Below are 23,312 nucleotides of genomic sequence, written 5' to 3' on the forward strand. Positions count from 1 at the left end.
GAACAAGGTAGGAAAGGGGGGTGTGAAAATGGATTGAAGGAGTTGGTGGCCACTATTACATGATTTTACTATTAGGATTAGGTTAGGTTTAATATGTGGCTTTAAGATTGACTATCAATTTTTGTGTACTAAAATAACTATCAAACCGAGTTTGACTCAAGTTAATATCAAACCGGGCTAGAGGTACATTAGGGGCGGATCCAGCTTACATTTGTGAGTTTATAGAAACCCAGTGTGTTTGGAAAAATGGAAAAATTAGTGTGTATTATGAATGAGTTATAATATTATGACTTTCCACATGCTTAACTCCTATTACTTTAATGTATTTGTATTAATGTCAAGCCCTATAAATACTAGCTATTTTATTTGTATGATACATCAATAACATTTACATTCCCTCATTCTCTTATTCTTCTCCTTATATTGCTACTAGGTTATAACCCCGTGTATTACACGGGTTGAATAAGTCTATACTATATAATAAAAGAAATAACTTTTGGGACACTTGTCATCATATTAGACCATCTCTTATAGATAATTATTATTTTAGTTCAAATGTCTTATAGATAAATATTATTTTAGTTTTATATCTTATATTATAGATGTAATTGTAATAATTTAATTTCATATAATAATTTATAATCAATATTAACATGTAAAACATGTGACGTCAACTTTAATCACTTTTTGAGAATCTTCATATACAATATAATTGCTCCCTAATCTTTCGAGTTTGTCGCCAGTTTCCTCCCTGATGGAGTTAGAGGCTGGAAGCAAAATCTATACTATATAATAAAAGAAATCACTTTTGGGACACTTGTCATCATATTAGACCATCTCCTATAGATAATTATTATTTTAGTTCAAATGTCTTATAGATAAGTTAGAAAAATCAGAGAGGAAAATGGCTATTTTTAAACTATTGGAGCAAAACCATTAAAATGACCAAACCACAGGGAGCAAAACGGAAGTTTACTCAAACTATAATGTAACCTATTCCTATATCTAAGGAAATATATTATAAAAATAATAATTTAATATTAATAGTACATTTTCTAAATAAGTTTTTAATCTATATGTACTCGTGAACCAACCCCCTACGGCGAAATAGGCACAAGGAAAGAGCAATAGGCCGGACCAGCCTACAAAAACGAAACGGTCCCTACGTAACCAGTCATCCATAATATCAAACAAATCATTTTCGTCTTTGGTAAATTTACCAAGGGCTATAGTCATCGTAATCCTCCTATTCAACTACTTCGACCATTTCCGAACACCTCATAGTATTTTCGGGGCGTCCAAAGAGTCGATCATTTCTGCATGATTTTTTTCTCGTGCACTACCCCTTACAATACAATGGGTTTCGAAGATAAAAATCCTTTATTGGATTGGCCCATAAATTGACCACCCAGGTAAATTCATGAATTCAAATTGATTATTCCTTACTTATTATTAAGCATCTGAATCATGAATTGTCTTGTTATGACTCATGAATCAGATCTATTCGTTTTTTGAAAGAACTGTTCAAGGAAAAAGCAATCCCCTCGCCCACTACCGGTTGATCCTCAGACCTGCCCCCATCCTTTTCCATCAACTAAATAGATTCTTAGATCTTGTTCATGAGATTAAGAAAAAGAACTCTCTTTCTATTCTAATTTTTATGTATACTAAATTACTAAGCTTTTTATATTTCTTTTTCTTTGTTAGAAAAGAGATAGTTTCCAATTTTTTACTTCACTTCAATACTTAATACAATAACAATATTCAATAAATAGGAGACTGGAAATGAGAGTATTTATCCTGCATCCATTCTTCATACGATTGCCGGAACAAAAATCTTGGATGCAACGAAATGAAAATTTTTGGTACATCAAGCCGCGATCTGATAGTTATAAATCTAAATAGAAATATTATATTATATAGATATAAATTAATCTTGATCCTGTAATCAAAGAAAGATAGTGAATTCTAATCTTGTGGCTTAGAATAAATGGTTCTCTGTGAAGGAACGAAATGACAATGTATTCCTATTTATTCCTATAGAACAAGACGATTGAGTTGGAAATATCGACAAATTCTTGCGGAGTCCAAAGAAATGAAAATAAATAAAAAGGGGTCAACTTGTTCCAATTTCATCTCTATTGAATTTGAATATCAGAATAGCGGATATAGTCATAATTCAATGGGTCAGGTCCACTTATTTTTCCTTTATTTATTTCTAATCTTTACAATTTCTAATCTTTACAATGGATTTCATTGGCCTAATTGAAAATAGGAAGATTTGGTGATTCAACAGATGACGTATCCTGATTCGTGATAACAACTAATATAATATAACTCATTATACAGTTGGTTACTTTTTGATTCCTATTAAGAATATCGCTATTCTTCATATGAATATGAATACTACGACTGAAAAAAATCAAACAAAGCCCCTTGTTGGGTTTGAACCGAGGGCTTACGCGTTACCATGGGATTACTCTATCACTGAGTTAAAAAAAGGGCTTGGTTCATTGAATTCCTGAACGGGTCTCTGTACTAGGTAAGTAAAATAGATCTTCTTATATAAGAAGCCCAGCTACACATATACAGAAGCGCCTCTACAAAAGGTCCATTTATATCTCATAATTATATATATTAAATAGTATATCTCTACGTATATCTCATAAATAATTATTTAATTTTAAATAATTATTTAATTTTAATAGGCTAAAAAATAGATGGCTCCAATGAGTGACATGTGTCCCTAAAGTGGTTTATATCTTTAAAAACCTCATTTATTGCACGGGTTGAATAAATATAATTTTATATATTAAATAATAAACAGTTATATTTATAAAAACCATATTGTACGGGTTGAATAAATGTAATTTTATATACCAAATAAAAAAGTTATATCTTTAAAACCACGTGTATTACACGGGTTGAATAACTATAATATTGTTTACCAAATAATAAAAAATATATCTTTATAAATATGCGCATTACACGGTTTGAATAAGTGTAATATTCTGTAGTAAATAATAAATATATATATATATATATATATATATATATATATCCTTAAAAAACCCCGTGTATTGTACGAATTCAATAAATCTAATTTTATATATCAAATAATAAAAAGTTATATCTTAAAAAACCTCATGTATTACATGGGTCGAGTAAATGTAATTTTGTATAGTGAAAATCAAAATATTTAATATATTAATACAAAGTTTGGTTTTCGTGATAAAAATAGATTATTCTGTTGTTGCAAAATTTGTTAACGAAGTCTCAATAAATTTAACCCTTTATTTAAAACTCCGTAAATATGTAAATGATAAATAATATTAGAGGTAAAAAAAACCAACGCTCGGAGTGTTGTAGAAGAGGTGAAGGTGTTAGGCTTTCTCTGGATCAAACACAGGACCAAAGGCTTAGATTTAAAGGAGGATCTTTGGAACAATTTTGAGTTCTTGTAATTTCGTCTCCTGTATGTTGTTCTGCTAGCATCTTGCTAGTGTTTGGTGGAATGATATTAGTCTTTCAAAAAAAAAAAGAGAAAACATACTACGTTGATTGGTTTTTATATTTTGGAATTACTAAAAATAACGTACTTAAACGATACAATTATATTGTATATGAAGATACTCAAAAAGTGATTAAAGTTGACGTCAGATGTTTTACATGTTAATATTTATTATAAATTATTATATGAAATTAAATTATTACAATTACATCTATAATATAAGATATAAAACTAAATAATATTAAACTAAAATAATATTTATCTATAAGAGATTGAACTAAAATAATAATTATCTATAAAAGATGTCCTATATGATGACAAGTGTCCCAAAAGTGGTTTCTTTTATTATATAGTATAGATTAGGTTTAGTTGTTTAACAACACGTTATCAGCATGAAAGTGCTCTGTTCAAAACGCTAATCCTTTCCTTGCCGCTGTTTCTTTTCTCTTCTGGCCTCCAAACCGGATAAGGCAATTGTCTTGATCGATTCAAGAGAAAAACACTGTTGTAGTTGTGTTTTTGTGATCTTTAAACCATCTAGTAGTGACGGAACAGGCGTGGGTGTTTATGTTGCAATTGGCAGTCGGTGGTTGATTCTACGTTACGTGTATAAGAAATGAATTCCCATACTGTTACGAGCCAAAATTTGCGAAAGGTAGTATATATTACTTGATTCTTTTATATTTATTGATCTAGAAAATTTATAATTGGGTTTTATTTATATGGGTATGAAACTTACTTACGCCCAGGGTTAACAATATGAACAGGATTTTGTAGGAATAATAGTTTCTTTTCCCCAAGATATATTACTCCATATTATTTCTCCTACAAACAATTTTCTAATATCCTCAATTGATTTACGGTTTTGGTTGGAGCCAAATTTAACAACCACAATGCAAAATTCTTAAAGAAAAATGTTTATGCGTTGGTACATAGGTTTAGGATCCTGTACATTAATCAACTTTTGTGAGAAGTGTGAGAAATAATTTGGGAATGACAAGTGTCCTTTATCTTAATTAATTCAAAAAGGTGTATTAGTAATTTTCCATTCTTATCAATTAATTGATTCCAAGATAACTTCAAAAAAAACTGGCGATGAGATATTTCAGGGATTGTTTCGAATTATGTAATTTTTTGCAAGATCCAATAAGATTTTCATGTACGCATCATTCTTCATCAATTATAAATACATGAGGTCTTATGAAATCGGCAGATACAATACAGTTGTTAACCTTCTGCGATTCTGGAGTTTTATATCAATTTCAATGGATTCCAGCGATGCAGGTACATGTGTGTCATACTGAATCTGTTAAGAGTTATCATGTTTCGATCATTAGTGATATATGTTTGACAGACAAGTTTTTTTTTAGTATACGGTGTTACAGGTTTTTAGTATGCTTTGATTTCGTGTTTATGTAGTGTTTTATACATTGAATTGTCTATGGTAAGTTGTTGTTTTAGTGTTTTATCATGAACAGAGTTATCTTTTTTATATTTAGATGTATAGTGTCATATGCATGATCAATAGTGTTATATTCTGTACAGACATCTTAATTTCCTTTCATAGTGTTTTATACATTGAATGTTTAGGGTAAGTTTTTGTTTTGGTGTTTTATCATGAACAGAGTTAGTTTTTTTTTATATTTATAGGTATAGTGTTTTATCCCCAATCAATAGTGTTATATTCTATACAGACATCTTAATTTCCTTTCATAGTGTTTTATCCCCAATCAATAGTGTTATATTCTGTACAGACATCTTAATTTTCTGGTTCATAGTGTTTTATGATCATTAAGTGATTTAAATCAACATATTATTGTTAATTAAAATTTATAGTGTCTTACAATAAACAGATAGTGTTCTATCTTCATATAGTGTTTTATCAAATACAGAAACATGTTGTTATCACTGTTTTATAAATGACAGATGTGTCGATTTTTTGTTGTAGATATTTCTACATACCAGCTGGTTGGTGATGTTCACGTGTCCCCAAACTCTGGAAGGAGGACATTTATACCAGATGTCGACGATTCCATTAAACCTAAGATGCACATGACGTTTGATTCGCTCGAAAATGCCTTTCTTTTTTACCAAAGATATACAAAGGCGGGAGGTTTCACAGCTAGGAAGGGTACTCAATACGAGCCTCAAAAGGGTGTCATACATAATAAATACTTCCTATGCTCAAAAGAGGGTACTAAACCCTTTAAGGCGATTGACTCGCCTCAGGAAGCCGGTAGTTCTAATGATAACTCGAAGACTAAGATTACTCGCAGGGTTCCTTCTATAAGGACCGGCTGTGAAGCGTGCATTCGGGTTAAGATGTCACACCCCAACCGATGGCGGAATCATCGGGGCATGGCACTGAGCGAAACAGATTGTCCAAGAGTTTCCACAACAACTATCTATCATTACCATTTAGTTTAATTAATACGTCCCATACCGTATCCCAAATAGTAAAACAAATTATTACAGATAACAACCAGTCAAATATTCTGTTCCGACAACTTAGATTTAAATGTAAATAATAAAATAGTTTGTTTGCTTCTAAAGACCCCTATCTTGACCATGACAGACAACTATTTACTTGGGGGGCTCTAGAGCTTTATTCTAGCCTCGCTTTCCTAGCAAGCAAGCATCCTAAACACCTGTCACATACGTTAAAATAAAGTCAATACATATAATGTAAAGGTGAGCATACAAGTTTGATAATAGCATAATAGAGTTCGAATAGTTTACGCATAACCAGCACATACACAGAGGAAAACGAAGCATGTTAATTATCGACATGGATCTATCGATACCAATGACTGCGGGTTGACTGTCCGAGACAGTTCGCAATACATGATTACCACCGTAATCCATGCAAGTAATTGTCCTTAACAACCCCCGTGTGAACGGGTGCTGAGTCCAAACTATAGTACTACGTCGTTAAGGCAGGTAGACAACATTCCACGTGTAAACATAACAACAAGCATTCATTTAGTCACGTAATACATGCGAATCGGTTAGCGTTCAAATAATTGAGTAGTGTGTTCGTTTGTGTTTTGAAATAAGTAACGTATGTAACACCCAAAAGTGCTAAAAGCAAAAAGGGATCGAGTATACTCACAGCGATTGATTGTTGGATTGAAGGGAGCGCTTGAGAGTAGGGTTAGCCTGAATAGTTCGATAGCATAACGATGAGTAGCACGTAAAATGGAAACAAGTGATGATGGGTCGAACAGTCTGGTCGATCGGACGGTAGGTCCGATCGGATGGCTTGACCGTTCGGTTAACCAGTCCGTTCGGACAGCCTGCCCGATCGGTCGATAGGCCGATCGGTTGGGCTGTTCGAGTGGATTGTTTCTTCCTTTGAGTAGGATGTGTTTATGTATGATGGTTTGTCCTTTTTAGGTTTTCGTTGTAGAATTTGAGAACATTGAAGTTTTCTTACCTTTCAGGTCGATCGATCGAACGGGTCGTTCGATCGGCCGGCTTAACCGATCGGTTAGACACTTCAGTAGCAAGTCCTCAGTAGGATGTCACCTGATCGGACAGCATGTTCGATCGGGTGACATTCCAATACTTCGAACAAGTTGAAAATCGATTAAGGGTCGAAGCATAGTATCTCATGATCCGAAGAGTAATGTTGCCAAACAGTCGTTCGATCGAACATCACTTCGTTCAATACTAAACTTCATGAAATTGTCAAAATGTGGGGTCATATGCTAGCTGATCGGCTGGCCTGGTCGATCGGCTGACCTGTCCGATCGGTTGGGCTGTTCGTTCGGACAGCCTAACCGTTCGGTCAGCATCCTGACCTGGTCGGCCTGTTCGTCTAACGTTTGGCTGTTTTGGTTTCTTGATGTTATATTGAGGTAGTTTGACAACAAGCTGAACCGTGGAACTTCCGTTCTTACTTGTTTCCCCTGCTCGGACAGGAATCACCCAAGTCCGGCAGTGAGCTGGTTCGGAGCGGTAGTTTGATGATTAACTCGAAGTCGGTGAACCTCGTAGAGAGAATCCGAATCTTGAACCACTCATCCATTAGAATGATTGGTGAGTCGACTCAAGCTTCGTTTCCACCGGTTTGAAGGCATTGAGTGTAAAAGAGTTGAAAGGAAGTTGGAAATCCTTCTTTCAATCCTTCCCACCATGTAATTGTCTAGATCTATGATAGATCTTAGTTTGTTTATGTGGAAATCGGTTAGATCCAAGCTATTCATGGTGGATTGAGGTCAAAACATGAAGTTCTTCAAGAACACCATGATGACATCATCCTAGAACGCTTGAATCTTGATGATTTCATGGTTAAAAGTTAAGATTTGAAAGATAGAAAGGTGTAGGAGTGTGTATTGATCAAGAAGGTACAAGATTTAGGATGAAAACTTACCAAAATCGGAAGAAATCTGAGAAAAGAAAGGGAGCACGAGCTGGTCGGTCAGAGAGTTTCCAAAAGTGGAAAGGATGACAATGACAGGCCTATTTATAGGCTTCCAAAAGGGGAAAGGTGCTGGCCGATCGGCCAGGCATCCCGATCGGACAGCTTACTCGATCGGACGGTCCGTCCGATCGGCTGGGCTGTTCGATCGGCTGACAGCCTGATCGATCCACAGCCTGGTTCGAACGTTCGATGCGACGATTTCTGATATTTCGATTTCGATTGAAGACGATACGAGTACGATAGAGTTTCCTATTCAAATTAATTTTAGTCCCAACCACTATATCTAACATATAATCATCTATATCTCGCGTAATCCCTTCTCTACCAATTATCACAACTTGATTTCAATTGAGTTCGATTGAGTTTCAAGTTTCGATTCGATTTGGTTCGATTGATCACCACACAATACATAAAGTAAACATGCACAAGTAACACATAAGGCGCACACACACACGTATAATAACAATCAAAATTCGCGTAATTCAAGCTTCGAGTTCGATGATGATTTGATTAGCTTATCATTGATTGATTAACTTTATCGCATTGTTACTTCCTACTATTCACAGTCGTAAATCGTTTCGCGTTGATTAAACATTCGATTACTTCGATTTCTCTGATTAACAACACTTACTCCACATAATACAAATAAAGCATAAAATAGGCTAATTATAGTCAAAGAAATCAAAGTTGACTTGGACTTTGACTTTGACTTTGACTTTGACATTCGAAAACACGGGGTGTTACAGCCTCCCCTTGTTTAGGGAATTTCATCCCGAAATTAGGCTCGAAGCTGCACAGCACCGTGCATGATATTACCAATTTCACGCTTCAGATCTTCATTTAAACAATTGCGGGTACTTAGCCTTCATGTCGCTTTCGAGTTCCCAAGTGAAGTCTGCGCCTCGTTTGCCTTCCCATCGGACTTTCACGATAGGGATGCGCGAGCGTCTGAGTTGCTTGGTTTGGCGATCCATGATTTCAACAGGCTTTTCCACGAAGTGTAGCGTTTCGTTTACTTGAAGGTTATCGAGCGGTACAATCAGATAATGATCAGCTAGGCATTTTCGGAGGTTTGACACATGGAAAGTCGGGTGGACGTTACTAAGTTCCTCCGGTAGTTCGAGTCTGTAGGCGACTTTTCCAATTCTTTCCAGAATCTTAAAAGGTCCAAAATATCGAGGCGCTAGTTTCCCTTTCTTGCCGAATCTGACCACACCCTTCCAAGGTGATACCTTTAGGAGTACGTAGTCGCCAACGTCAAATTCAAGGGGCTTGCATCTTCTATCGGCGTAGCTATCTGTCTATCCCTGGCTTTCGACAAGTTGTCACGAATCTGGAGGATTTTGTCAGTCGTTTCTTGTAGTAACTCGGGACCGGTTAATTGCGAGTGACCGATCTCGTGCCACACAATGGGCGATTGACATCTTCTTCCATATAACGCCTCGAATGGTGCCATTTGTATGCTGGCATGATAGCTGTTGTTGTACGAGAATTCGACTAACGGTAGGTATTTGTTCCAACTACCACCGAAGTCTATAACACACGCGCGGAGCATGTCTTTTAGAGTACAGATTGTTCTCTCAGTCTGTCCGTCGGTTTGAGGATGGAATGCGGTACTTAGGTTAAGCGACGTACCGAGCGCTGCTTGAAACGTTTCCCACAATCGTGAAGTAAACCGAGCGTCACGGTCTGAAATGATGTCACGAGGCGTACCATGATTACAAATGATCTCGTCGGTGTAGATTCGGGCTTGCCGTTCTACCTTATAGTCTTCCCGTATTGGCAAAAAGTGAGCTTATTTGGTCAGACGGTCAACTATAACCCAAATGCTGTCGTGACCTGATGGCGTGGGCGGAAGTTTGGTTATGAAATCCATAGCTATACTCTCCCACTTCCATATGGGGATTGGAGGTTGTTCGAGTAAGCCAGAAGGTCGTTGATATTTGGCCTTAACTCTTGCGCAAGTTAGGCAACTTCCAACATAGAGGGCGATATCCCGTTTCATACCCGGCCACCGGTACTTGTAACGAAGATCCTGGTACATTTTATCGGCACCGGGATGGATAGAATAGCAGGATTTGTGGGCTTCGTCCATTATAATCTTTCGCAAATCGGTCCACTTGGGGATCCAAATTCGGTCCAGATAATAGAAAATCCCATTTGCTTTGCTTACCAGTTGAGCTCCATCGTGGTAGATCCTCTCTTTCTTCAAAGTGCGTTCGTTAAAACAAGCATGCTGGGCTTCGCGGATGAGAGTTTCGAGGTTGTGCTGGGCTTGGGTATCGCGAATACTGAGCAAATAACTCCGTCTGCTGAGCGCGTCGGCAACAACATTTGCCTTGCCCGGGTGATAACGAATCTCATAGTCGTAATCGTTGAGAAGTTCTACCCATCGGCGTTGACGCATATTAAGTTCTTTCTGATTAAAGATGTGTTGTAAACTCCTGTGATCTGTGAAGATCGTACACTTGGTACCATACAGCTAGTGTCGCCAAATCTTCAATGCAAAAACAACTGCGCCTAGCTCGAGATCGTGGGTTGTATAGTTCTTCTCATGGATTTTGAGCTGACGAGACGCGTAAGCTATAACCTTGTCCCATTGCATGAGAACACAACCAAGACCAAGGTTGGAAGCATCACAATAGACAATGAAATCGTTGTTTCCGTCGGGCAATGTGAGAACAGGAGCATTGCAAAGCATATGCTTAAGGGTTTGAAAAGCAGATTCCTGTTCAATTCCCCAAACAAAAGACCTGTCTTTATGGGTAAGAGCGGTAAGCAGCACAGCGATCTTAGAGAATCCTTCGATAAATCATCGATAATAACCCGCTAATCCAAGAAAAGAACGGACTTCAGACGGGTTCTTTGGCGTAATCCAGCTCTTAACTGCTTCAATCTTCGCGGGATCGACATGAATACCTTGACTATTCACGATGTGACCCAGAAACTGAACCTCCTCCAACCAGAATTCACACTTGGAGAACTTGGCATAGAGTTGGTTCCCCTGGAGTAACACGAGATCCAAACGTAGATGTTGCGCGTGTTCGGCTTTCGACTTGGAATAAATCAAGACATCGTCGATGAATACGATGACGAAACGGTCAAGATAAGGCTTACACACGCGATTCATCAGATCCATAAAAACTGCGGGTGCGTTGGTTAGACCGAAAGGCATAACAACGAACTCATAATGGCCGTAATGAGTGCGAAAAGCGGTTTTGGGTATATCTTCCTCTTGTATACGTAACTGATGATAACCTGAGCGTAAATCGATCTTCGAGAAACACGATGCACCTTGTAACTGATCAAACAAATCTTCGATTCGAGGTAGAGGGTAACGGTTCTTGATGGTTAACTTATTCAACTCCCGATAGTCGATGCACATCCTGAACGACCCATCCTTTTTTTTTACGAAGAGGACTGGTGCGCCCCAAGGAGAGGTGCTCGGGCGAATAAAGCCTTTTTCAAGTAACTCCTGGAGTTGGTTCGAGAGTTCCCTCATTTCGGATGGCGTGAGTCGATAAGGGGCTTTAGCAACAGGGTTAGCTCCAGGAATAAGGTCGATACGAAAGTCGATATCACGACTTGGCGGTAACCCGGGAAGATCATCAGGGAACACCTGAGGAAATTCACGAACCACTGGAACGTCTTTGACTTCGGCCTTCTTTTTCTTTTCCTTCTCCGCTACTACAATGTTGGCCAAGAAAGCGCTGTATTCCTTGCGGAGATACTTGCTAGCTTGGACGCATGACATGAGCTTGAGACCTTTCGAAGCTGTTTCACCGTACACACATAATAGATCACCATTTGCGAGCGAGAATCGAATTATCTTATCAAAACACACAACTTCAGCATGGTTTTCGCGAAGAAAGTCCATGCCTACTATGACGTCAAAACTTCCGAGCTGCATCGGAATAAGATCGATTGGGAAGATGTGACCGTTGAGCTCGAGGGTACAATCACGAAGAACAGAGTTAACGGCAATGGTTCTTCCAGTAGCAACTTCGACTTCGAATGACGAGGGGAGATAAGAGCGCTTACAACTAAGGAGCTTCTCGAATTCAAACGACACAAAGCAATTATCGGCTCCGGTATCAAACAAACATGATGCATAAATACCATTCACAAGGAACGTACCATTAACCATATTGTTGTCAGCCTGGGCTTGACGAGCGTTGATGTTGAAGGTTCTGGCACGGCCTGCTTGTTGCTTCTGCTGTTGCTGTTGGGGCTCTTGTTTTACAACCCGGTTCGGGCACATGTTTGCAAAGTGGTTAGGATCACCACATGCAAAGCAGACTCGAGCATTGAACGCTGGTGCTTGAGCTGCAGGTTGGCCTTGAGGGGCTGGAAGTAGAGCTTGATGAGCGGCGGCTTGAACTGGGGCTTGACGGGGACCATAGCGACAGTTCGCAGTGAAATGACCGTAGAAGTTGCAGTGGGCGCAGAAACGACAGGCGATTCCCACCGAATGATGATATGAGCATGTCGGGCAGAGCGGGTGGGGTCCTGTGTAAGCACGCTTCGCTGGCGGTGCATTGGTCACTGGAGCTGGTCGGTGATGGGACTGCTGCTGAGCCTGTACGGCTTGCAGAGGGGCAGCAGTTGTTGTCACAGCGCAGTTCTTGTTGCTGGAGCTATTGTTGTTGTGCTTCTTCTTTCGACGTGATGACTTGGAGGGTTGAGCAGTGGTGGTGTCGACGGTCGATGTGATGGTGGCTTGATACAGAGACTTGGATTTTTTATCCCAAAAACCAGACTTTACCTGCTTGTCATTGATCTCGGCGGCAAGCAAGTAAGTTTCCTCGATTGATGATGTCTTGGCGGCGTGAACAAAGTCGGCAACACAATCAGGTAGAGCTCGAATGTATTTCTTGATGGCCATGTCTGGCGTCTTGACTTGATCGGGACAGATGATGCTAAGCTGCTTGAAGTGAGCAGTTAAAGCAGCATTGTCTCCGTCCTTCTGCTTGATGTTCCAAAACTCGTCCTCCAGCTTTTGGCGTTCATGGGGAGGGCAGAATTCGTCCATCATGATGGCCTTCAGCTCTTCCCAAGTCAGCTCATAAGCTGCATCATTCCCGCGCTTGTTTCGTTCGGCCGTCCACCAGTCTAGAGCTCGGGACTGGAAGACGCCGGTTGCATTGAGGGTGCGGAGATTTTCAGGACAGCCGCTTTGGCGCAGAGTGACTTCAACCGAATCAAACCATTGAAACATGGCGGTAGGGCCATCTTCTCTGGTAAACTCTTTTGGTCCGCATGCTTTAAACTGTTTGAAGCTGAAAACAGTCTTGTTAGCATCCTTAGGAGCTTCAGTTCGCGACTCCTCAGACGATTTGCTGACGTTTTCATACACCTCGCTCACAGCTTTTGCTACTTGCTTGGCGATGATAGCAGCGAGACGCTTGTCTCTCTTTTCTTGGCGAGTAAGATGGTGTCGGGATCCAGACGACATTGTCTACAACAGACATCGTCACAAGACTCAACACAACATGATTGAATCCCACCTCACACGTCTAGTTCTAACTAAAGCTTAGGAACGCGTCGAAACACATATCACATAAACACATAAGCACAGAGTCACAGATCCACGTAGTCACAGAGGCACGTAAGCACGTAGGCACGCAGAGCACAGAGACACATAAGCATAGAAGCACATACACATTTAATCACAGATGCAGTCAGAATACAGAAACCTATCATTCAAAGCTCGCGTGTCGTTCGTATATAGTGATCGCGTATAGTATATCGAATAGTATCGTATAATAGTATAGCATGTCGAGTATAGTATAGTGTATATCATAGCATAGTGTCGCCTAGATTTGTAGCGATTTGTTATCGTTTTGAGATAGAAGAGCAATGCGAGTTGTGCGTGTCGATCGAGTGATAGCAAAAATCGAATAACCTCAAAATTTTTAAACATATAAACAGTTAAACACATACAACACATAAAATCAACGAGTCATCAGAGTCGGCGGCTGCGGACTCAGAATCGAAACCACATAAAAATCGTGAAATGGATTGTCTGCGGCTACTAGACATTGACTACCCAAAGCGATTCGACTATTCACAATGGACTTGTCGTCACATTTCGACTTTTGGGATCGTGCTTTCGCCTCAATTGTTGGGCATCCAGCATGTATTCCCTAGGTCATACTCGTGAGTTCAGGTCGTTGGAGTTCCGTCGAAGCTTCGGTGAGATGAGTAAAAGTTGGAATAAGTTGCCAAGGTTCGGGTTTCACCCCTGGCTTAGCAATTTCTTCCTTGTTTTAGAAAAATTGAGGAGATTATTCATCAAAATATGGATTTCACTCCTAATTTGGTATAATTCTCCTCGTTTGTTATTGAAAAAGTAATGAAGAATCCTTTAATCCAGTAAGTTAGTCGAGAGTTTACGGTTTTCACACCTGATCCTGACTAAATCGCTTGATTCCATTTGAAAATTCGAGTGCAGTGATAGTGAAGAGTAACATGATATAGCACGTAAGCTTGGTCTGTTGGTTCCTAACTATAGTCTAGGTCTCTAAGACAGCGACCCGGACTAGGTCGTGTCCAGCCTAATTCCCTATAGTTATGGCTCTGATACCAATCTGTCACACCCCAACCGATGGCGGAATCATCGGGGCATGGCACTGAGCGAAACAGATTGTCCAGGAGTTTCCACAACAACTATCATTACCAATTAGTTTAATTAAAACGTCCCATACCGTTTCCCAAATAGTAAAACAAATTATTACAGATAACAATCAGTCAAATATTCTGTTCCAACAACTCAGATTTAAATGTAAATAATAAAATAGTTTGTTTGCTTCTAAAGACCCCTATCTTGACCATGACAGACAACTATTTGTTGGGGGGCTCTAGAGCTTTATTCTAGCCTCGCTTTCCTAGCAAGCAAGCATCCTAAACACCTGTCACATACGTTAAAATAAAGTCAATACATATAATGTAAAGGTGAGCATACAAGTTTGATAATAGCATAATAGAGTTCGAATAGTTTACGCATAACCAGCACGTACACAGAGGAAAACGAAGCATGTTAATTATCGACATGGATCTATCGATACCAATGACTGCGGGTTGACTGTCCGAGACAGTTCGCAATACATGATTACCACCGTAATCCATGCAAGTAATTGTCCTTAACAACCCCCGTGTGAACGAGTGCTGAGTCCAAACTATAGTACTACGTCGTTAAGGCAGGTAGACAACATTCCACGTGTAAACATAACAACAAGCATTCATTTAGTCACGTAATACATGCGAATCGGTTAGCGTTCAAATAATTGAGTAGTGTGTTCGTTTGTGTTTTGAAATAAGTAACGTATGTAACACCCAAAAGTGCTAAAAGCAAAAAGAGATCGGGTATACTCAAAGCGATTCATTGATGGATTGAAGGGAGCGCTTGAGAGTAGGGTTAGCCTGAATAGTTCGATAGCATAACGATGAGTAGCACGTAAAATGGAAACAAGTGATGATGGGTCGAACAGTCTGGTCGATCGGACGGTAGGTCCGATCGGACGGCTTGACCGTTCGGTTAACCAGTCCATTCGGACAGCCTGCCCGGTCGGTCGATAGGCCGATCGGTTGGGCTGTTCGAGTGGATTGTTTCTTCCTTTGAGTAGGATGTGTTTATGTATGATGGTTTGTCCTTTTGAGGTTTTCGTTGTAGTATTTGAGAACATTGAAGTGTTCTTACCTTTCAGGTCGATCGATCGAACGGGTCGTTCGATCGGCCGGCTTAACCGATCGGTTAGACACTTCAGTAGCAAGTCCTCAGTAGGATGTCACCTGATCGGACAGCATGTTCGATCGGGTGACATTCCAATACTTCGAACGAGTTGAAAATCGATTAAGGGTCGAAGCATAGTATCTCATGATCCGAAGAGTAATGTTGCCAAACAGTCATTCGATCTAACATCACTTCGTTCAATACTAAACTTCATGAAATTATCAAAATGTGGGGCCATATGCTAGCCGATCGGCTGGCCTGGTCGATCGGCTGACCTGTCCGATCGGTTGGGCTGTTCGTTCGGACAGCCTAACCGTTCGGTCAGCATCCTGACCTGGTCGGCCTGTTCGTCTAACGTTTGGCTGTTTTGGTTTCTTGACGTTATATTGAGGTAGTTTGACAACGAGCTGAACTGTGGAACTTCCGTTCTTACTTGTTTCCCCTGCTCGGACAGGAATCACTCAAGTCCGGCCAGTGAGCTGGTTCGGAGCGGTAGTTTGATGTTTATCCCGAAGTCGGTGAACCTCGTAGACAGAATCCGAATCTTGAACCACTCATCCATTAGAATGATTGGTGAGTCGACTCAAGCTTCGTTTCCACCGGTTTGAAGGCATTAAGTGTAAAAGAGTTGAAAGGAAGTTGGAAATCTTTCTTTCAATCCTTCCCACCATGTAATTGTCCAGATCTGTGATAGATCTTAGTTTGTTTATGTGGAAATCGGTTAGATCCAAGCTATTCATGGTGGATTGAGGTCAAAACATGAAGTTCTTCAAGAACACCATGATGACATCATCCTAGAACGCTTGAATCTTGATATTTCATGGTTAAAAGTTAAAATTTGAAAGATAGAAAGGTGTAGGAGTGTGTATTGATCAAGAAAGTACAAGATTTAGGATGAAAACTTACCAAAATCGGAAGAAATCTGAGAAAAGAAGGGGAGCACGAGCTGGTCGGTCAGAGAATTTCCAAAAGTGGAAAGGATAACAATGACAGGCCTATTTATAGGCTTCCAAAAAGGGAAAGGTGATGGCCGATCGGCTAGGCATCCCGATCGGACAGCCTGCTCGATCGGACGGTCCGTCCGATCGACTGGGCTGTTCGATCGGCTGACAGCCTGATCGATCCACAGCCTGGTTCGAACGTTCGATGCGACGATTTCTGATATTTCGATTTCGATTAAAGACGATACGAGTACGATAGAGTTTCCTATTCAAATTACTTTTAGTCCCAACCACTATATCTAACATACAATCATTTATATCTCGCGTAATCCCTTCTCTACCAATTATCACAACTTGATTTCGATTGAGTTCGATTGAGTTTCGAATTTCGATTCGATTGATCACCACACAATACATAAAGTAAACATGCACAAGTAACACATAAGGCACACACACACGTATAATAACGATTAAAATTCGCGTAATTCGAGCTTCGAGTTCGATGATGATTTGATTAGCTTATCATTGATTGATTAACTTTATCGCATTGTTACTTCCTACTATTCACAGTCGTAAATCGTTTCGAGTTGATTAAACATTCGATTACTTCGATTTCTCTGATTAACAACACTTACTCCACATAATACAAATAAAACATAAAATAGGCTAATTATAGTCAAAGAAATCAAAGTTGACTTGGACTTTGACTTTGACTTTGACATTCGAAAACACGGGGTGTTACATAAGATAAACCCGGATAATCTTTACGCGGCTTATTACTTCGAGGAGTCGCATAATCACTCATTTGTTGCTAAAGATGACAGGTACCTGCTTCCTGAAAACAGAGGAATCAATTACGTACAAGAAGAAGCCGTAAATGCTTTGAGTGCCATAAACGTTGGTCCAGTTAGAGCGTTTTAACATTATGAGGACTCTTTATGGAGGGTTTAACAAGGTAGGTGCCACGAAAGTTGACTTCAAAAACTTCAAGAGAGACTTAAATAGGTATATAGCTGAGTACGATGCTGACATGGTTATTAAACGCCTAAGAAGGAAGAAAGAATTTATGCCCAATTTCTCTATGGAATACCTAACAATTGACGATGGCGTTTTACGGGCGTTGTTCTGGGCCGATGGAGATTCAAAGAGAAATTTTCATATGTTTGGGGATGTTGAGTGTTTCGATGCTACTTATTGTCGTAACAAGTTCGTATCCTACCTTTAGTTTTAGATTCATTACATCCTGAACAGATTTATATCATAGTGTTTTATCCCCATGATAATGTTTATAGTGTAGTGTCATATGCATGAATAGACTCGTTAAATTTATATCATAGTGTTTTATCCCCATGACAATGTTTATTACAACTGTTCTATAGTGTTTTAATCCACCTGTTTTTTTTTCTATTTTTTGGTATCACTACTCCAGTTTTATATGCATGTACAATAGTGTCATATGGTAATTAGTTATTTTGTTAAAACACTTATAGTGTTTTAATTTCAATTTGTTATTTAAATAATGTAGGTTGTTTTATGTTTTTACACTTGTATGGATTGTATAATATCAAATCAGTTATCACACCAGTTATTTTTTTTTTGTAGGTACAATATGATGTTCGTACCTTTTACCGGCGTTGACAATCACTATCGTAATGTTACCTTGGGTGCCGCTATAATAGGTAATGAAACCGCCGAAACATATAGCTAGTTGGTTAACGCATTTCGGCAGGCATTTGGGCGCGCACCACCTGTGATTGTAACTGATCAAGACCCAGCAATGAGGAAAGCTATTCAAGATACTTGGCCTGAAAGTAGGCACAGGCTTTGCATGTGGCATATAATGGACAAACTTACTACCAAGGTTTATTAAATACCAAAATTATTGTTTACGATGTTTATTGTTTTAATGGAATTCTTTTGTTGGTTTTTTGTAGTTTTTTATATCTGAATATGTGGTTTTTTGTTTATCGATGCTGTTTTACTTTTATATAATGTTTTATCATGTCTATTGTATATTTAATTTTTTTAATGTTGTTCATTGTTTATTAGGTTGGCGCCAACCTATGCAATAGCACCGATTTTAAGAAGAGGTTGTGTGGCATTGTTTGGACTGATGCATTACTCCCTGAACAGTTTGAAACCGAATGGGGTGTTATATTGGCTGATTTTGATTTGGTGAATCATGAATGGTTACAGTCAATTTATCATATTAGGGATACATGGATCCCTGCGTACTATCGTGATGAACACATGTCTGGGCTGATGCGTACTTCATCACGTTCGGAAAGTGAGAACCATTTCTTTGGGAAGTTTTGCAACACGAACTGTACGCTTGTTGAATTCTTGGGGCATTTTGACTCTGCAATTGAAACCCAAAGACACAGGCACAGGAAGAATGATCACGATACTAGGCACACGAACCTCGAAATATTTGCAAAAGAGTTTGTCTTAGAACAACAGGCGGCAAACATATACACACGGACAATTTTCTTCGATGAGCAACTTGAAATTCAGACAGCCATTCACAAGTGTGGTATTGAAAAATGGGATCAAAGAGAGGATAATTTTGTGAACTTCTCTGTGAAGGACTTTTCTCAACCGTGTACTACATTTTTTCAGGTAACCAGAGAATGTAACAATTGTTTATTTATAATATTTCTTGTACATGGTGTTCTATCTAATAGTTTTAATTGAGTATATATTTTTGTTCTCATTTTTTTTTGTTTTTATGTATTAGGTTATGATGCGACAGCAAGATATGACTATGAGTTGTTCATGCAATAGGTATGAACAGTTTAGGCTTTTGTGCGCGCACATTTTTTGCATTTTGCGGTTTCTTGATATCAGGCAGTTCCTTGAAAGGTATATATGCCGACGGTGGACCAGGGAAGCTGTTCCTAATAGTGCTCCTAGAGCGATATTAGGTATTAATGAAAGTGATGATCGGTACCAGCAAATTAATGGTGTTGTACGGGAGATAACAAGGTCAGCCGAGTCTCTTATTAACAGGTTGGTTCATAACTTTGATGCGTTGTGCGCTTTCAGGGACCATGTTGTCCAGTATCAATCGACGGCTGATCAAGAAGTTGTAAACGCACCCCCTAGGAGTCGTCGCGATAGGTTTGCTGAAATAACTGGCTACACCCAAGAAACACCTGTAACTATATGCATGCCGAAAACCACTAGATTTAAAGGTATGGGCAAGCCTATGAGAATGAAGAGTAAGCGTGAAATTACCATTAGTCAATATGGGAAAAAAAGGGTCGTGAATGTAGCAATTGCAAACGTAGGGGGCATAATATACGTACATGCACGTACCCTACAAGGGAAAAGAACGACGACTCCTCAGAAGGTGAGGAAGTGGCGGGTGAAGGAGATGACAAAGAGGAGCTAGAAGTTGAAGAGCAGGAGTAGTAGATTACCAAATTATGCGTACTTGAGCTATTTTTCGTTTTTTAATGACGTTTACTTTTTTTTGTTGGATTCCTTGTGTTGAATTTTATAGATTTTGAACTTGTCTTTTCTTTCATGTTGGCCATGAATGGGAAACATAATGTTTTTACGTTATTTTTTCTTAAATTCGTTTATCATATTCTAATTATAGTGTTTTATATTGACTTATAGTGTTATATTATAGTTTCGAATTCACATAAGATGAATCAAATGTGACAATGCTGGTAATCTGCATTAAATGCAGTATTAGACATGGTGATATTGTGCTATATAGTTAGTTTAAAGACTTACATTTACTTATAGTGTTTTATATTTAATTATAGTGTTATATTTATGGTTTTGTAGGTTGTCAAGATGAAAAGAAATTTTGTCATTTTTGATAAACTGCTTTAAATGAATTGTTTGTTATAATATAGTGTTTTATATTGAAATGTAGTGTTACATTATACTTTCGAATGCCATAACACTAATAACATGAATCAAACACTTACATGTTGTCACATTATCCCTGTAGTGTTTTATACTGAATTATAGTGTTATATTACAGAAAATAGACCATTGCCATCACTTTGTACAATAATGCTACCAAATAATTACATACGAATATAAGTTTTTCCATTATGTTAGGTTTCCCTGACAAAATGAACCAGTCTAATATCTAAAATAAATCATGTATCAAAACATATCAGAACCAGGCTAATATCTAAAATAAAACATGTATCAAAACATATCAGTTTTAACGAAACTATGTGTTATTCTTCATTCAATCGAAACTCGATCATTTCCTTTGCAGTTTTACCATTTTCCATTCTTTCATCTTCACTCAAATTTGCATATTCATGTACTTCATTCTCCAACTTACATCGCAGTGAGTTTACGTCACTTAACAAGATTTTAGATAAGTACTTTATTCGCAAGTCACATAGTTCTTTCGATTGATCTTTCAACACCTCCCCCATGATGTCTCGCTCTGGCGATAGCCTGCAGTCCTATTCGCGCACACTTGTGCCTAGTGAACAAAAATACAAATCAAATTAGCGTAGATGCCCGTTTCAACTATAATAATTAACCAACTATAATTACAATAATACCTTTAAAAGTCTCCATATGACGCATCACGAATATTCCACAATCAACGTCGTTATACGTTGTTTGCCACGGGAACTTCAGAATAATCGGTGATGTTGATCGCAGTTTTTTAGCGATAGCAGGCGAGTGGTTTTCGACATACGAGCAGAATGCATTGATCTATAAAATTTACGACGTCAAATGGGGTTTTTAAAAGTTATAGATATTGTATGTCAACTATTATTTTACTGTTAGTGTTCTTACAACTTTTCCTACGTAGCCGCTGTATCGTATGTTGATAGGGACATCACCCTCGATATTGTCGATCACCAATATCTGGTATTGTGCTAGATTGAAGAACACTAGAATGTAGTGTTTATTATACAGCACCAGCACGAATACCATTTGGATGTTTCTGATGTCCCTGTTATCTGTCTGGCCTAATATTGCTTCCATCCTGCCACAGAACTTCGAGATTCTGTGTTCCTCGGTCCCCTCAAAATCAGTTGTCACCTTTTTTTATAATAAATCACAGTTCAAGCATGTAGTCGATATTTTGACGAAATTCACAAAGGTGGTTTTGTATTGTTACATGGTGTTGTAGTGTTATAAGTTGGTTTAGTTTTATAAAGGCATATTATTTTGTTTCATAGGATACATATGATGGTTGAATGCAGCCTATAGTGTTATAAATAGTTTTTGATTTTATTTAAAGTCCTGTGTAGTTTTACACAGTATTACATAGTGTTATAACTTCTTTTTAGGTTTATAGTGTTATATGCTTCTCCTATGTTAAAAAAAGGGTAATTGCACGGTACCCCTGACCGCGGGAGGGTTCCCCCTCCCCTGCTTCTCCTATGTTGTTATATAGTTATTTTTAATGTACCATATTATTATATAATGTTATATACCTGTCCTAAATTCTTTTTAGTTTTATAGTGTTATATAATGTCCTATACTGTTTTATACTGTTATAAATTTTTTTGGACTTCTTTTAAAGTGTTGTTTAGTTATACACAGTGTTACATAGTGTACTAATTTTTTTTAGTGTTGTAGTGTTATATACTGTCCTACATTATCAAATAGTGTTATAAAGTGTGAAAAGTGCATTACCAACATTCCGGCATTGCAAAACAGACTCGCGGGGGTACCCGGTGCCCTTAACCGCTCCTCGTAGTTAAGGACTGCAGCCCATGCTGTTATAATATCTGCATCCAAGCATAATTCCGGGTAGATCGTCTCAAACGAGCCTCTCAAAATCGAGACACCTGGTGGGCAATCAAATATAGGCTCCCTACGTAATAACACGAAATACAATCAATAATTCGCAAGCAGATTCGTTCAATTATTTAATTTTTGAGTTTTGTCGATACTTACCATTTGTTTCCTGTTGCCTTGAGTATACAGCTAGCCAATGCAGCTTCCAATTGATCCCGTTTATTTGTTAATGAAACCACACGTTGCATGTACGGTGACCTCAGCGCATCCGAAAGATTGTTGTTTCTTTTTGGCCTCCGGAGTTTATATTGCAATAAAACATTTCCTTCCTTTTCAGTGCCACGAATACTTGACGTTGTTGCGACGTTGTCCAGTTCACTTTGCAAGTTTACTAGTTGGATGCCCTCAGCTTTCAATCGTATGCCTGGGTGTCATATGGATTGTATTGCAGATATCAGTTCATCCACTTCTGCGCAAAACGATGAAGTCATGGGCAAGAAAGGAGTTTGATTACCTTGAGTCAACAGTCCAGTGTTTTTGAAAGGTGTGGGGGTTTTTTCTGACATAACATCGCCTTCCGCATCATCCGCAACGTCCTTCAGATGTTTGCGGACCATCGCAATCCATGACGCTTTCCTACTCAATATGATGTCACTGTTTGGGTGCAAATGGAAAGCTTCCGTCAGTGTTTTTTTTTTACCTTCTCAATGCAATCTTCAAATTCCTTAAATGCATCATCCAGAATATGCGCATGATCCTGTTAACCAAATTATATAGTGACATCCAAACCGTTGTCAGATTTATATAATTATTAATAGATATGATATCATATCGAACGTTAAAAAGGTTATCAAGTCTTGTACCTCTTCACTTTCTTTTTCTTCTTGTGACGAGACGAGCGGCGTCCCATACTGTGATACCATTGGGACCCAAAACTCGCCATCTGGCCCAACTAAAACCCCC

General features: G+C 38.6%; 1 protein-coding gene across 1 annotated transcript; it reads left to right on the forward strand.

Moving 5' to 3' along the window:
• The first annotated feature begins 17,535 nt into the window (after positions 1-17,535).
• On the forward strand, positions 17,536-20,004 carry LOC110876175 (protein FAR1-RELATED SEQUENCE 5-like). The gene is made up of 7 exons (XM_022124352.1): positions 17,536-17,816; positions 18,213-18,264; positions 18,340-18,471; positions 18,545-18,565; positions 18,660-19,229; positions 19,348-19,394; positions 19,458-20,004. Exons 1-7 carry the CDS (start codon positions 17,536-17,538, stop codon positions 20,002-20,004), a joined length of 1,650 nt encoding a protein of 549 aa, XP_021980044.1.
• The last annotated feature ends 3,308 nt before the right edge of the window (positions 20,005-23,312 follow it).

The sequence above is a fragment of the Helianthus annuus genome, chromosome 9, assembly GCF_002127325.2.
Source record: "Helianthus annuus cultivar XRQ/B chromosome 9, HanXRQr2.0-SUNRISE, whole genome shotgun sequence".
Classification (NCBI taxonomy): Eukaryota; Viridiplantae; Streptophyta; class Magnoliopsida; order Asterales; family Asteraceae; genus Helianthus; species Helianthus annuus.